Genomic DNA, 15654 nt, shown 5'->3' with positions numbered 1-15654 from the left:
TAGTGAAGTTTTGTTTTAAAGAGAAAAACTAGCCTGATTTAACAGTCTCCCTAATACTAATCACAGCAATTGTTAATACTTGCAAGACATAAGTCAAGCTGATACTGGTGAGGGTTCACAAGGAGAGGGGCTTGTTCCATCTGCTAGAAGAGAGCGCACACTTGGTGGGCACTGGGAATGTTTCCTTCAAGATAGGATGTCCCTCCAGTGTAGGTTGCATTTGTTTAACATTTTAGAAGCTGTAGCATGAGGAGCTGATAACTAAGAGTATACAACAGCAGGTAGTTTGAATGTAGTAATCAGATGGTTCAATCACCATGGGGAATCCTTGTTTGGTGGAGTCATTGATAAGAACTGTTGAACTAGTTATCACCAGCACATGCTTTAGAGTAAGTGCAGATAGTGCCTTTCATACAGCTTTGGTATGTCTTATGAAAGCAAGTGTATCTTTTAGGACTTGTCTCCAACTACAGAGTAATTCCTCTTTAAGCATATGTATCATTAAAATTTCAAGATACATGCTTCTCATAGCTGGGATGAGAAGACAGACACAGCAGACATTAATCATTACAGAATACAGTATCAGAACATGCTCAAATACTTCAATAACACTCACAAAATCAAAATACATGTACCTGCACCTAGGAGTTTATTATGCTGTTTGATTCCCAGAGCATACTGCAGCTGAGTTGATGAGACCACTTACTATGCATAAACAATTTTTAACGCCTTGTCAGCTGAGACAAGTTCTCCAAAACACAACTAAGTGTGAATATTTATGCAACAATGACACTTTAATATTGCCATTACTAAATAACTGAAAAACACATCTCTTTCCTCAACTTTTTTCTGAAAACACTGCTTTGTAAGTAGCCTTAAGAGGTCAGTGTTTAAAGAGCTACGAAAGTGGGCATCTTTGCTTGACCTTTATGTCAAACAGACAAAACACCAACAGAAAAAAGACTATCCTTCAGCATAATTTCTTTGACACCAGGCCGAATTTTACCTACCCTGAAAAGAAGCAACACTCATTACGAGGAAGAAAGACTAAATCTCTAAACACTTACCTTACTAGGAAAAAACCCCCAACAAGCAACAAATATGCTATTTGATATATTATTGAAAAATGGACTCAATTAGCTATAAACTTAGGACAATATTGAGGAAATTATCAGGGCCAGAGAAAATACTAAGATATGTAGTAACTCGGTGAAATATTTGAGAAACTGACTTGACTTAAAAGACACAGATCAGTCATGCTAAAGGCACAGAAAGAGAAACCTAACTAAGCTGAAGCCCACTGTATACATCGTAAGGGAAGGTCTTCTGTCTTCCTGTCTGAGAAATCTCTGAGTGAGATACCACCTGCTGGTGGAATGATGAATATTCCTGTGCAAGAAGCCAAAGGATCAATTTAAGGAGACATCAGCAATGTCTCATATACCATCAAGGGAGCTCTGAGTCACCATTCACAGATTTAGCCAGCAGCGATTTACTTTTTCAATGCTACAAGCATTCAAGAAATGGAGGAAAAGACTATAAATGGAAAAGCAGGTGAGTGGGGAAAGAATGATGCTTTTTTATTTTTCAGAAATTAAATCTTAATAGTCCAGCTATATACTGTATATTTCATTCATGTGATAAACTACCTCAGAGTAGAGCATGGAGTGCAAAATACAAAGAATAAGTGAAATAAACCCCACTTCAGTAATACATCACTGAATATACTGGTTTTTAACACTATTGCTTCTAATACTGGAAAAAGGCAGCAGCGCTGCTTACACCAAAGCTTTTAGGGGAAAAAAGTAAACTGACGACTTGGAAAAGCTTATCTTCAGATTAAATGAAGAATTCAGGCAATTTATATGTTTATATAGTAAATTATTTTAAAATAATTAAGGTCTGTCTACATCCAACTAGCACTAAGCATAACTGCTATAATGAACAGTGCATTTTAAGGGGGGTACATAAGTCTTTCGAGCTTCACCTGATATTCATAGTTTAAATTCTGAATCCATGCATGTTGTTACAAATTAAATGAACATAAGTAATTACCCAGCACAGCTACATCAGTTTAATTACATGCTTTTAACTCTAAAATGAAAGTTTCTGCCACAAGAAAAGCCTGAAGTGAAACACTTGCATCTGTCTTCCTTTAACGTTTTTCTTACAGCAAATGCTCCTTCTCTTATTAAAGAGGAAGAACACTTCCGTGATTTCTACCAATGGAAAAGAGCTTATTTGCTTGTGGTTGTAACATGACACTATCAAACAGCTATATTTTCAGAGAATGCTGTCATCTGTACTATTCTGAAATATTTCAGTAAGCCAAGGGGCTAGCAAGACAGTTACTTTTTGGTAAACTCAATCTATGTATAAGTTTTTATTACATGGAAAAAGTGTAATCATACTCATTTATTCTTTTCCAAAAATGGAGGAAGTCTCATGACAGCTGCATATCCACTTCTTTACAGCTATCTCATTGTCTTTAAATTATCTGTATGTTAAAAAACTGTCAAAGCAGTTTTGGGAATGTACTGTGTCTTTCTATATTTTTAAGAATGCAGGTTAGCATTGATTTGAAGTGTCCAAATGCAGAAACATCCTACAGTTTGAATTATAGCTAACCTGTTTAAACACTACTCTTCACCACACTTCCCTCATAAACAACACACTCAAGGGAAAAAAAAAAAAAAAAAAGATAGAACAGTTTGAGTTGGAAGGGACCTTAAAGATCATCTAGTTCCAATCTCACTGCCATGGGCAGGGACACCTTCTATTAGACCAGATTGCTCAATGCCCCATCCAACCTGATCTAAATCCCACACCAAGTCCCACACAACATGAAAAAAAGTAAGGAAACGAACAAAAAACACAAACCAAACATAACAAATCTACCCTCAAGAAAAAACAAATCCCTCAAAACAACCCCCCTCAAAAGCACGCACATAATTTAAAGTATTGGCCCTTCCTAATTCAGTATGTCATTCTAATAACCCATTGTTCCTTTTCAAAATACCAAGAGAAAGATTTTCATGCTCCGATAGAAAATATAAATCCTGAATGCAGTAAGGTTCCATTGTATCCTAGGGTAGGTAAGAAATTTGTTTAGAAACACTTGACTTAAATCAAAACTATTCTTATTTTCATCATCTCCAAGTTTTAAAGACCTGAACAATCACAGAAATCAGATTTTCACTGATTTTAACTTGACATATTTATGCAATGCACTGCAGATGAGCAAGCCAGCAAAGAAAATGCTGCCCAGTAAGGACGTGAAATCAGGATTTAGAGCTATATACTGTGCTGACTTGTTTACAGTCTATCCTTGAGGACAGGAGCATATGGAGAAAAAAGACAGGTGTTTCCCCACAGCTGATGAGTAATGAGTTCATGGAAATAAACAGGAAAGCAAGTCAATTGCTGACACTTTTTTTTATGTGAACTTTGAAACCAGATTTTAGAAGTAAAACAAGTATGTTAGCTAGATGAATATTTTAGTAATAATGTGTTTCATTCTTAAATATTTATTCTCTTTACTCCTTTTCACACATTTCTTGGGCCATTTAGATTACTGAAGCACACTTTTCATCATGGATTTTGGGCACTGCACAGCAATCCTGCAAATGACACAGGTAGTACTTATGTAGTTTCTCCTGTCTCTCTTTCTGGCTTGCCTAGAAGGAAATTCCATATTGATTCTAAATTATGATGTGCTGTGCATTTTCATAACTCTGCCTCAAGCATGCATGGGCAACTTTGAAAAAGTATTAAGCAAATTTCACTACTAACTGAAAAAAGGTTTACTGCAATAAAAAATTCCTCTCCATTTTTTCTTGTCTCATAGCTCCTATGATAGAAACTGTAGCAAATTAAGCAGCAGTTGAGAGAGGATAGAAAAAGCACACATCCCCACCAGTCTAAATCAACAACTGTCTCAAGGCAAATACTCAAATTGTATCCACAGAACTGTTGTGTTGCCACTTAGGTATAAGTAATAGTCCTCCAAAATTAAAGATATTTCTAGTTTATGATAACAGCTTAAGTCAAAGAGATTGGGGATTGACTCTGTATATTAAGCATTTTGGACTCAACATAATTTTTTAGTGAAACACTTCAGTTTGGATTGCTTTCAATACTTTTTATTTTTCTCCTTATAAGGTGAAAGGTCCAGTGCATTAATTCAGGAATTCACACAGTGTAAAATATTAATTTCATTCTCTACAGAACTTTCATAAGAAAGAGAGAAATAAGATGCTTTCAACCCCGTGAATAATTTGAGGCAAAAAAAGACCAAAAATAATATACTTTCTTTGCTTTATTTTGTTTTCACAAGCTCTTAGTTAATAGTTTCTTCAATTATAACCTAGACCACTTGGTTTCTTTTTAAAAAAGACTACATAATATAAAGCATTGAAAACTAGCTTGGAGGTGACACAGGTAATGCTACAGTAACAATCTGTCTCTGGAAGATGTCTGGGAAGCTGGTATCAATGAAGATGCTGAAATCACGAGAGTTTCTTCATCATAAACAGTTCTGTTTATTTTATGGTTTTATCTAAAACAGGCTTACAATAATTTCTTAGGTTATTGTAAGTAACACTAACAGTGTTTCCCTAATTTTCCATGTTCTTGAATCCATAACCTTAGTGTTACTCCAAGGAGAAACTGCCATCAGCTAAAGTTAGACCAATTTTATAATAAGTGCAAAGAATACATACTGAGAGAAATGTTTCAATGTTATCATGAACAAATGATGCAACATCTTGCCAGTCCAGAATGTCTCCAAGCCAGCTGTTTTGACGGTTTATGTGCCACTTGTGTCCTTTGTGTCTTCCAGAATGCGTCACATTCTGAAAAAGAGAGACAAAGACATGACGACAACAGACATTCAAATAACTTGCAGATATGATAAAGCCAAAGGGCAATGTTTTAGACTAATTCTTTCCTAATGAGGAACAGATCCAACATGCATCAAGTTAAAGCACCTAGTGCTGTTTTAACCGTCATCCCCAAAAACGCCTGGAAGTACTCTGTACACTGAAAAAACTAATATCTGTCAGAAAAGTGTAGTTAATTATGCCATATAATTACATTTCTTTATATTGTACTCGTTCACCTCTGTGACAAATTAGCTTTACTGCAAGATAGATACAATGGTATCTATCTTGCTCTTAATGAAAGCACACAAGAAAGTGGTATTGATTTCAGGTACTGCCTACATAATTTACTGTTTGTAACATACAACCCATAAAGGAAAATGCAAGCAGAAGCCAAAACAAGTAGTTTTTCTCACTGTTAGTATCTGCTTCTCCACAGGCAATGTTCAGTCACACAAAACGTAAAAGCTAAATTGGATGCATGAATGATTTCTTCTGACTACACACCTTTGGAACTGCAACGCAACAAGACAACAGGACATGGCCATAACCACAACAGCTAATTCCTTAAATGGCTCCACCCTAATTATAAAGTTGCCTATTGTCCAATGAATCACACCTGATTACTATCTAGAATAAGACTATTTGTCTCAGTCTGGGACCGTAATAAGTGTTTCAGAGAAGATGTCAAAATTCTATGTAAGCAAGTTTAAGCAAACCCACTGACACCAACAGATCCAAGATCCTAATCTTTAATAGCAAGAGACTTCTCAGGTTCTTAACTCTGATTTTTATAATAAGCATCCCACTACTTCTGTTAAAATTTTCCAAACCTTTAGTCTTACCAGCCTGCATTCAAAATGACAGTACCTCTTTTGCCATAGCAAAGGAACATTCCAAGCGAGGTTCCTGCACTGATTTATCTAAGAGCATTACATTTTCCACTTATTACCAATTTTTTCTAGATGCACACAGTTACACTTCGTGATGCACAGTTACCAATGTTCTTTAACAATCCACAGCAACACAGAGATTTTTCTTCTGAGCTGGCAATTTATTTAGAGCACAAACATATGAGTAGTAAAAAATCTCCCTCCAATAGGGCTTTTGTATCTGGAAAGTGTATGAAGACCTATTATCTGTTCAACTAGTTCTACTTTTAAAGACAGGTCTTTCCATTAACTAGCAGATTTAGATACCATTTTCAAATTTTGTAACATTATTATTCGTATGTATTTCAAATTCAATGTTATTCAGCACCTAAGGCCTTGTGTGTTGATAAGTAAGGTATTTGGAAGACATTCCTCCTCAACAAATGCAGTAGATCTCAAGAATAAAACAAAACTCCACATCTGAATGGACTAGGAAGAGGAAATGCTTGTCCTTGGTTGCAGAGTTATTCCATAATTGTCCAAATGGTTTATTATTCTGTTACTCCTTTACTTCATTGGGTACAGAGATGTCACAGTTACTGATCTTATCACAACATCACTAGAACCTTTTAAAATATTCACCATTTGCTGCCTACTGATCTTCTTACGAATCATAGAATCAAACAGGTTGGAAAAGACCTCTGAGATCATCAAGTCCAACCCTTGATACACCACCGCCGTGGTTACTAGACCATGGCACTAAGTGCCACATCCAGTCTCATCTTAAAAACCTCCCAGGATGGTGAATCCACCACCTCCCTGGGCAGCCCATTCTGATGTCTAATTACACTCTCTGTAAAAAATTGCTTCTTAATATTCAACTTAAACCTCCCCTGGTGCAGCTAAAGACCATGCCCTCTTGTCCTACTGCTGGCTGCCTGGGAGAAGAGACCACCCCACCTGGCTACAACCTCCTTTCAGGGAGTTGTAGAGAGTGATGAGGTCTCCCCTGAGCCTCCTCTTCTCCAGGCTGAACAACCCCAGCTCCCTCAGCCTCTCCTCGTAGGCCTTGTGCTCGAGTCCCTTCACCAGCCTTGTTGCTCTTCTCTGGACCTGCTCCAGCACCTCAATATCCTTCTTGAACTGAGAGGCCCAGAACTGGACACAATACTCGAGATGTGGCCTCACCAGTGCTGAGTACAGGGGAAGAATCACTTCCCTGGTCCTGCTGGCCACACTGTTCCTGATACAGGTCAGGATGCCATTGGTCTTCTTGGTCACTTGGGCACACTGCTGGCTCATGTTCAGCTTCCTGTCAATCGAAATTCCCAGGTCCCTTTCTGCCTGGCTACTCTCCAGCCACTCTGTCTCCAGCCTGTAGCGCTGCATGGGGTTGTTGTGGGCAAAGTGCAGGAATCAGCACTTGCCCTTGTTGAACCTCATCCTGTTGGAATCAGACCATCTCTCCAGCTTGTCCAGGTCCCTCTGAAGAGCCCTCCTGCCTTCCAGCAGATCAACACTCCCCCCGCGGTTAATGGTTGAATCCACATTTCATCGGCATTTCTTCCTCAGTTCTACAGCTTTCATGGAATAGTATCACCTGAGTCTGAGTTCTTCAGTCACCTATAGACTAGAGCAATGCTATTCACACCTCAAAATGAAGTCTAATTATTATGCTCCCACAACTGAAACAGTGAGGAGCTTGAAAGCTGTACTGAGGTAAAGATATCCTACACACCACACTGTCACTTAGTTTACCAGTTTTCAGATACATCTAAGACCACGCAAGAGTATTACAATATTACAGAAGGAAATAGCCAGGTGGAAAGCACTCGTGTGAGACGTTTTACATGGATCTGGGCTATGACAGAAGGAGTAAGATTTAGGAGTAGACTCTGGAGCAGTTACCTGTGGTCCGTACATAATTGGTTACCTCCCAGTATGTCAATGGTAACATACGGTGTCTAGTTTGTAAATGGTGAGCAGAGGAGAAATAGACTTCAAGATCGTAGGCAGCGAGCATCAGTGCATTCCTGAAGCTCTTTCTACCATTTTGATTGGTAGGAAAGCTGTTTCTTACCCTACCAGAAGAGAATTTATAAGATAGAAGCCTCACAGTATTTATTCCCTCAAGTAACAGCTGCAGGATAGAAATCCCACCACACAAACACAGGCACACCCTGTGCTGTACTGCAGCAACAGAAGCGCTCCTACAGCACAGGCAGTGACACAGAGCCCTATCGAACGATGCAATGCTACAGACCATCTGACATACAGGTTGTATTAGTAAAAGCAACAGGTTGATCAGTATAACTGATAGCTGCATCCAAAGTAGTGCTGTTCTTGGTCAATCATTTAACACTGAATACTCTCAAGTGCTTAAGGCCAGAAATATCTACTGCAGATACAGTTTTACTTTTTCCTCGGTGGTCCCATACTCCTCAACAGCGTTGTGTTATCCCTCAAAAGGTCCTTCTACAGCATTATCTTGTCAGAAACTGATTCTTTCCACTTTGACTACTATACTGAAACTGTTACTTCTTTTAATACAGAAATCTTCTTGGAACTTTAGAGGTACTTGAAAAATGACTGTATAAAGTGTTAATATATTATAATTGCAATTATTTAAATATACAGAAGTATTTCAGGGGTATAACTTTTGGATTTTAATATTACCATTGTATCATGGCTAATGAATTGTTTTTTCCTTTAAAAGGCAAACAGCATTGCCAGAATAAAAATGATTTAACTCTTATGAACTTTTCAAGATCCAGTGTACAGAATCCACTAAAAGATGGCTACAAAAATGCATTGTAAGAAACTTAATGAAGGGTCGATTTCTTTCTCCCAATTTCAAATTAATGAAAGTTAAACAAATCACGCAGAATACCAGTTTTCTTTTCTTAACACCTCAACAAGACAAAAATTCAACAGAAATCTCTAAACTATGAAATACCAAACACATTAAGTGTGAAAAGTCTAAATTAAATGGCATACATAAAAACATACTTCACTACTTAAGTGAACGACATAGCTTTGGCTGTACTTAAACTGTGACTGTAGAATGATCTTATGCACTTGAAATTTTTTCCCAGCTTTTTATTATGACCTTTACTCAGCATCCAACTTTCTGCTAATCTCTTTCTCAGAAATGCATACTTAGCATAATTATCTCAGAGTACTAAGTGATAGTTTTTATGAATACCATTTAAATAAGTTACCCACCTTCACAAACCAAGAGTGATAAAGTCTGTCCCAGAGCTCTAGCACTTGTTTTTCAATCACAGCGGTGTTATTCACTTTTTCTCCTAAAATCTTATGGAGCTAAAACATATAAAAACCTTTTATTATACAGGACAGAATAAAGCAGGCATCTACTGATGAACTCCAAGCTCTATGAATCACATAAAAGTGTTGGTAAAGGCAGGGATCAAACCCAAATTATTAGCAAATATGAGTATCATTATGAAATACTTCAGACAACATGGTTGACAATATGAAGACTTTGTCTGTTAAAAAAACATTCTGCTACATCAAGCTGAGGACTTCTTTCTGCACTGAAAAACCAATGCTGTTTCTAAAATGCTTAATCCAAAATTCTTGTTCACATCTTTGGGGTAAACATTTCAAACAATTTGAGATGTGTGCTCGATATCAAAACATACATATAATCTTGACAAATTCTCCTGAAGAAAGTTATCTTAACTAAGTAAATTATGATTGAAAAAAAACATCCAATCCACCACACCCAGCCCACACAGAAATTAGAACACAGGGGGAGGGGGAGGAGTGGTGGTGGCAATAACAAAAGCCTACACCATCTATAATAGGACAGGTTAAAGCCAGGTAAAAAAATATTACTCAGTTTTATTTGATGAATTTTCACTAGAAATCGTTAAAATGATGACAGATTCTTCAGCTCTTAAAAAAAAAATAATCCTCTGAGCGGAAAAGACTACTGAAATCACTCCCACTCTTCCTTCAAGACAAAAACCAGAGAGCAGAAAGATTTGTCAACCAGACGGTTAACCACAGAAAAGAACTACTGACAAATACATTTTTATTTCTTTCCACTTTTATGAAATACAAGAAATAAAAAAAAAAAATTAAAAGGTGTTTTAAGAGCTCACTCTTACCTTATGTGTAATCCATTCTCGGCCATATTGGTACACATTATTCGCTGCAGAATTGAGGGCCTTCTGAATCACCTGGGCTTCTGGGAGCCAGCTGGGATTTTTTAAAGAAGAAAAACAAAGTTAACTGCTATGTATTGTACCAATTTCATTACATCCAAAACACATTGCAAAACAATATTTTGAAACAACAACGTATCATGGTTAAATACATATAAACTTATTGCAACTAGAATATTTTCTTCTACATACCAAGAAACAGATTTTCTCATAAGCAAAGCACAACTAAATCTAGGGCAAGTCCTTGCATTTGAAATTCTCCAAGGTTCCTGAAACCTTAATTAAATTGGTATCTCAACTTTTTCAAGAGAGATCTGCTCTTCAATCTGTATGTGTGCTATTCACACTACATTCTTAGCAATTTTCCTGGTGTTCTAGTTGTCTGAAAATACTATATGAAGCAGTCTCATCTAGCTGTAAAGATTACGTTCTGAATTATAAGCTGAACATAAATTGTTAACATAGTTTCCCTGAAAAAGCAACCAGTTGAAAACAGGTTTGGCACCAGTTATTTCGGAGTCCTCACCAACCTACCCACTCGTGAATTTCTTCAGGGATTCACATCACTTTGAATGACTAAGCAATGGACCCTACTGAGTTGCCAGCATTCCAACACTTGTGAATACAGGGCACACAGTATCTGCTTTGACTTTCTTTTTATATCTTGATTCAATTACGCTTTTTGGAGCCCTTCCAAAACAAAAAACCCCCACCGTTCAGGACATTTGTTCACCTGACTGAAGATCAACATGGAAGCTCTTCTGTCTGTATAATCCTTCGGAAATGTTCTGCACTGGAATTCCAAGACATTTCAGTCACTCAGTTCTAAATGTAATGTGAGCATCAAGCTCTGAAAGCTGGTGAAGCTTGATGGATTTGGCAAGAGGTATAGTTACTCTTAATGAATTAAAATACAGTGGTTTGGGTGCTTCAAATTTAGATGCAAACATCAGAAGCAAGAATTTAAGCTAAAATTCTGCTAATTACTCAACTAATACTCCAGTATTTTCATTATGTGAATAAGCTTTCGACAGTCAAATTTCCATTTTCATTAGTCTCACTTACTTCCATCTTACGGTAAAACAGAAAGGCCAAACAAAGAAATGCCAGGAAGGAATAAAACACATTTTAAGTGCTTTCCATTCTCTTGATTGTGATTACTTAAGTAGTGCTAAAACACATATTACTACAGTGGTTATTAACTATATCCTTTTAGGTTTGTTTTTGAAAAATCATTTTGCTCTTATAATACAGCATGCACTTTCTTTACATACTGTTAAACCACCATCATTTTTGTTTAAAATGTGCCCTTGAAAAAAGCCAACCATTCTTGTTTGGGAGACAACTTTTTCTCCTGGTATCTCACCTTTACCCAATGTCTGTTTAACTGCAGCAGAATGAAAGCCATCTGGAACATGCCCCCCTTAAAATCCCACCCTTCAATCTCACCTATTCCCCCTCTGGTGTTCAAGCAATCACTTCTTTTCTCACCAGTGTGCTCTTGTTTTTCTCTACATGCATTTCTCTCAAAATCTTTTCCCTCCCTTAGTATTTGCCTTGGCATTTCCTGTAATCATTACATACACTAAACCTTACTGCATACTTCCCACTGCATACACTACACACATCTACTCTTAATAGGAACAGCCCTTCCCAACTGATTCATACCAAACTCTCCCCATCCACCGTTCTTTCCACCCTTGAACTCTCCTTCAATTCACTCCAAAAACATAGTCTTCAACTCCTATTCCCTCAAAGGCATTCTGCAGCAAGCTCTCCACATTAAAAAATAATTCAGCTCTCATCTTGCAGCCTTCCAGAGAGCATTCTTTGCCAGTACTTTTCTTCCACAGGTGAAAGGGTAAAAATATTGACCTCTTTAGCCTCTGCACCACAAAAGTTTCCTCTCTGCAACAGTAGTTAGAGAAGTTCATATAGCTGTCCTCCACCAAAATCCTCAGATGAGATACCACACTGAGAGTCCTCCCGAGTAATGTATAAACATTCCTGCTGCCTGAGAGTTCAGCTTTTACATCTGCCTGCAAGAGTCACCTCCATTTCTGTTCCCCTAGGGAATTTTTTAAATTAAAAACTATGCATAAGAGCACCTGGAAGTTTGTTCATCCACCCTATACTATTCGCTTAACTTCAGCATTCTTACTTTGCCCATTCTGGGTGACTGGCTACTGTCTCATTGATCAAGCTGCTTGTGACTTGAATCATGTGAACACTCTCTTGATGTACCTAAATTAAATATAGAGAGGAGAAATGTTATGTAACGCAAACTAGAACTTTTCCCACATTCAGAAAGATTTCGGTTTTTTTCCCTTTTGTTGGGGGGTGGGGAAGAGGATGGCAGGTGAGGGGGCAGTGACCAGTTTGTACATTTAAAGAATAATTCTTCCAATGCAAACAACCCACTAAGGAGAATGACATGCCATTAACCCAAAAAAATTCAGACAATACAATAATCATTATGTTCTGACAATTTTTGTCACTAGTAATAGCAAATGGAAATTTAAACCTTATCACAACAGTGGAAGAAAATTTAACAATACAGCAGTGCTGTCAAGGGAAGTACTAAAATACACAGCACAGTTTCAGATAAGCCTTTTTAAACCATGAATCAAAGAAGTGTAAAAATTAATGAATGCTTAGTCTAACATAACCAGCCATGCTATGAAGTGCCTCACCAAATTAATTCTTCAATAAGAACGATAGAAGACACCTTTTATAAATATCTTAATGGTCCTTTTATGAATATAAGGAAGCTTTAGGCAGGAATGTCTGCACAACTTTCCATTTTAAGAACTCAACATTATATAAGTCTACATTTTGGAAAAAAGATATTGACATCAGAACCCATTGATTTTTGTTCCGTAACTGTATTCAAGTCAAACATTCAACCTCCATTGACTGTTTCAAGTATAAACACAGCTCTGTTAAGGAAAAATAAAGGGGAAAAAAAAAGTACACGAGTGACCTCTTCTGGTAAGCAAAAAAAAAAAAACCCAACTACAAACAAAAAATCAGTCTCAAAGAACATCTGATCATGAATCTCAGCACACTTAGGTCAAAACAGGATACCATGAGGTTATTACAGGCAATCACATAAAAAAATTGACAAATACACCTTAAGCATTTGGCAAATATGTTTCTGATGCAAGGTAATTAAAAAGAAAAAATTCTAAGTGGCTCTGCTGTTGACAAGGAGAGTGTAACAGGATGCAAAACAAATCCGTTCCTGTAATATATAAGCTAGTAATTCTTTTACCAGAATAAATTTTGTATTTTGTCTATATATTAGGCTTGTCATATAGGTAAATAAACACAGAAATCTAAAGAAATATAAATACTGAGATTTTGCTATATTTTTGTATGTTTTATAGTCTTGGAATGGTGACAAGTTCAACTACAGAGTAATTAGTTACTAAATATTTAGATAAATTCTTTAAACTATACAATTTAGTATAAATATCAGCAACCTCCATTAGCATTGAAAATAAATTCTGTGATTACATTTGTTAGCACACTGTACCTTTGCAGTGAGGAGCAGGGCTAGCAGGAGGGTTCCTATGACTAGCAAGAATATTATAAAAATGCTGATTATTTTATCTAGCATTTTCTCCAACCACACGATCATCTGTGCAGAAAAAAAATAAACAAATTATGGCATAGAAATCAATACTTAATGAAAGCAATGCCATATGACTATACACCAGTATTGTTATTTTTATTTACAATCACAGTAAAAAATCAGGCTCTAATCAAACAGCATTTATGCCCAAGCTTGGAGATGAACAATTAACAAGCGATGTTAGCATGATTAAGGTCATGGTATGGCATGTGATTTTGCAAAAAAACATTTACACGTTACCACATGACACGGCAAGCTCTCTGCAAAGCAAGCAATAATTCAACAGTTACTTACTAGACCTAAGGGAGCTAGCACTCATGTCAGCTAGAACCCAGAAATTTATTTTTGTTTCTTGTTCTTCAGCAACTTGGAAACTTACAGATACTGTCTGCACAGGACTTCAAAGTTATCAAGGCATACTGTAAAGTACAATCATAACTTCCAGATTTGGATAGGTAAGAGCCATTTAAATGACAAATGAGGTATTTTTGCAAGTAATAAAATTTTTGGAGTTGCTCATCACCTTGTGAACTGAAACAGGACGGTGGGGTTTCTACATTATTGAATATCAGGCCAGTTATTCAGCACCCACTATTTCTATCCACTTCCAATCTCAAAAGGATGCTCAGCATTAAGCATGCATTAGCTAAACCTACTGATACAGGAAACAGGTGTGTATCTTGTTCTGAAAAGGCCCATTTTATACATGCCCACAAACAAATAGTGATACCACTTAAGATCAGAGACATTCTGACTGTGTTATTCAAAACAATAAAACTGCTCAGTTACGCAACTTTGCAGCGTGATCTACAATAGTGGAAGCTGAGCTTCATCTCATACACAAACTGACTGTTTACTTAAAAGGTGTGAAAGCCCATGCAAGTCTGATCAAATACATTTTTCTAGCTTCTATTGTTCACATACCAACGCTATTCCATCTGGCATTATTACAGGAAAAAGTAGCAGCAGCACAACTGTAAAATTTGTGCTTTAAGAGAACTGAGGTCAAAGTTAATGTGTAGTAGGTGAAAGTACTTTTGAGTACAAGTTATTCAACGATTAAGTTGGTAACTTTTTAGTTAGAGATCTTAAAAAACTACTAATATGCATGCTGATGGTTTACATTAATTCTTTCTTCATTGTTTACCCTATCCCTACATGTGAAATTGGCCCTGGAACAACTAACTTCTACAGACTGCTGTGTGATGATTGAATTGGTTAATACTGAAGTTAGATCTACTATTTGAAAAAAGTAAGAATTTTTTTTTTGTGTGTTCATCCTGTAGTAGTTGAGCAGTTAATGTACATCAAGCAATTATTTTTAAACTTCAAGTTTTTACAACCAGCTCCTTGTTTGACCTAAATTAACACAAGGATTATATTCAGCATTTGAGAACCGTTATTCAAAATGATGACAAAAACTAAAAGAATGCAAAATCATTTTAAAAGTAACAAGGTGTTGAACCAGCAAGTTTTTGTAACAAAATCTGCACTACATTAAGAAAGGATCAGAGAACATGAAGGAATGTGCAAAATCTTTTGTCTTGGATATTTTTAACACTCTTCAGCATTGCTGAAATATTTCAGCCATCAGAAATGTCTTGCCAGTGCTACCGCAGCTCTCTGAAAAACTTTGAGTAACCTCTACATGGGGCTGTTACCTCCCTGGAAACAAGACTGAAACAGGATTTGCTGTGCCCTTCCAAGCCTCACACACATCTATGGTTGTGCAAGATTATGCAAGGGAAGCAAGAAATAAAAGTCCCTGCTTTAAAAGACAGAAATCAAAAATACTACTGAAAAAAAATATTAGATGGTCAGGGGATGGAAATTTTATAACATAAGCTTCAAAACAAAGTTGTTAAAAATTAAAGCTGCTCTTGTTACTTTAGACAGAGTTCAAAATAATTTCTATTTACTTTCTAAGATAGAGATAAAAGAAATCCAGTTGTGGGAGCCCAAACCCAGCTTTCAGCAAAGGAAAACAAAAGGGCTGACAAAAACCTTGTGATCTGAAGGAGCTGGACCCTTCTCACAAGACCTGTTAAAGTTCTACCTTATGGATCAAGCCT

General features: G+C 36.7%; 1 protein-coding gene across 3 annotated transcripts in view; it reads right to left on the bottom strand.

Annotated features, from left to right (window-relative positions):
• TMEM245 (transmembrane protein 245) overlaps positions 1-15654 on the bottom strand; it is a 76371-nt gene that overhangs the window by 30503 nt on the left and 30214 nt on the right. For all 3 annotated transcript variants that reach the window (XM_032681893.1, XM_032681902.1, XM_032681882.1), the window contains 5 exons: positions 13484-13588; positions 12107-12189; positions 9889-9979; positions 8978-9076; positions 4722-4853 (listed from right to left, as the gene is read on the bottom strand). In XM_032681893.1, the coding sequence (XP_032537784.1) occupies positions 4722-4853; positions 8978-9076; positions 9889-9979; positions 12107-12189; positions 13484-13588 (510 nt within the window). The remainder of the gene's footprint in view (positions 1-4721; positions 4854-8977; positions 9077-9888; positions 9980-12106; positions 12190-13483; positions 13589-15654) is intronic.

Source organism: Chiroxiphia lanceolata, chromosome 1 (assembly GCF_009829145.1).
Source record: "Chiroxiphia lanceolata isolate bChiLan1 chromosome 1, bChiLan1.pri, whole genome shotgun sequence".
Lineage (NCBI taxonomy): Eukaryota > Metazoa > Chordata > Aves > Passeriformes > Pipridae > Chiroxiphia > Chiroxiphia lanceolata.
The sequence above is the reverse complement of the archived record's forward strand: the minus strand, read 5'-3'. Positions and strand labels throughout refer to the sequence as shown.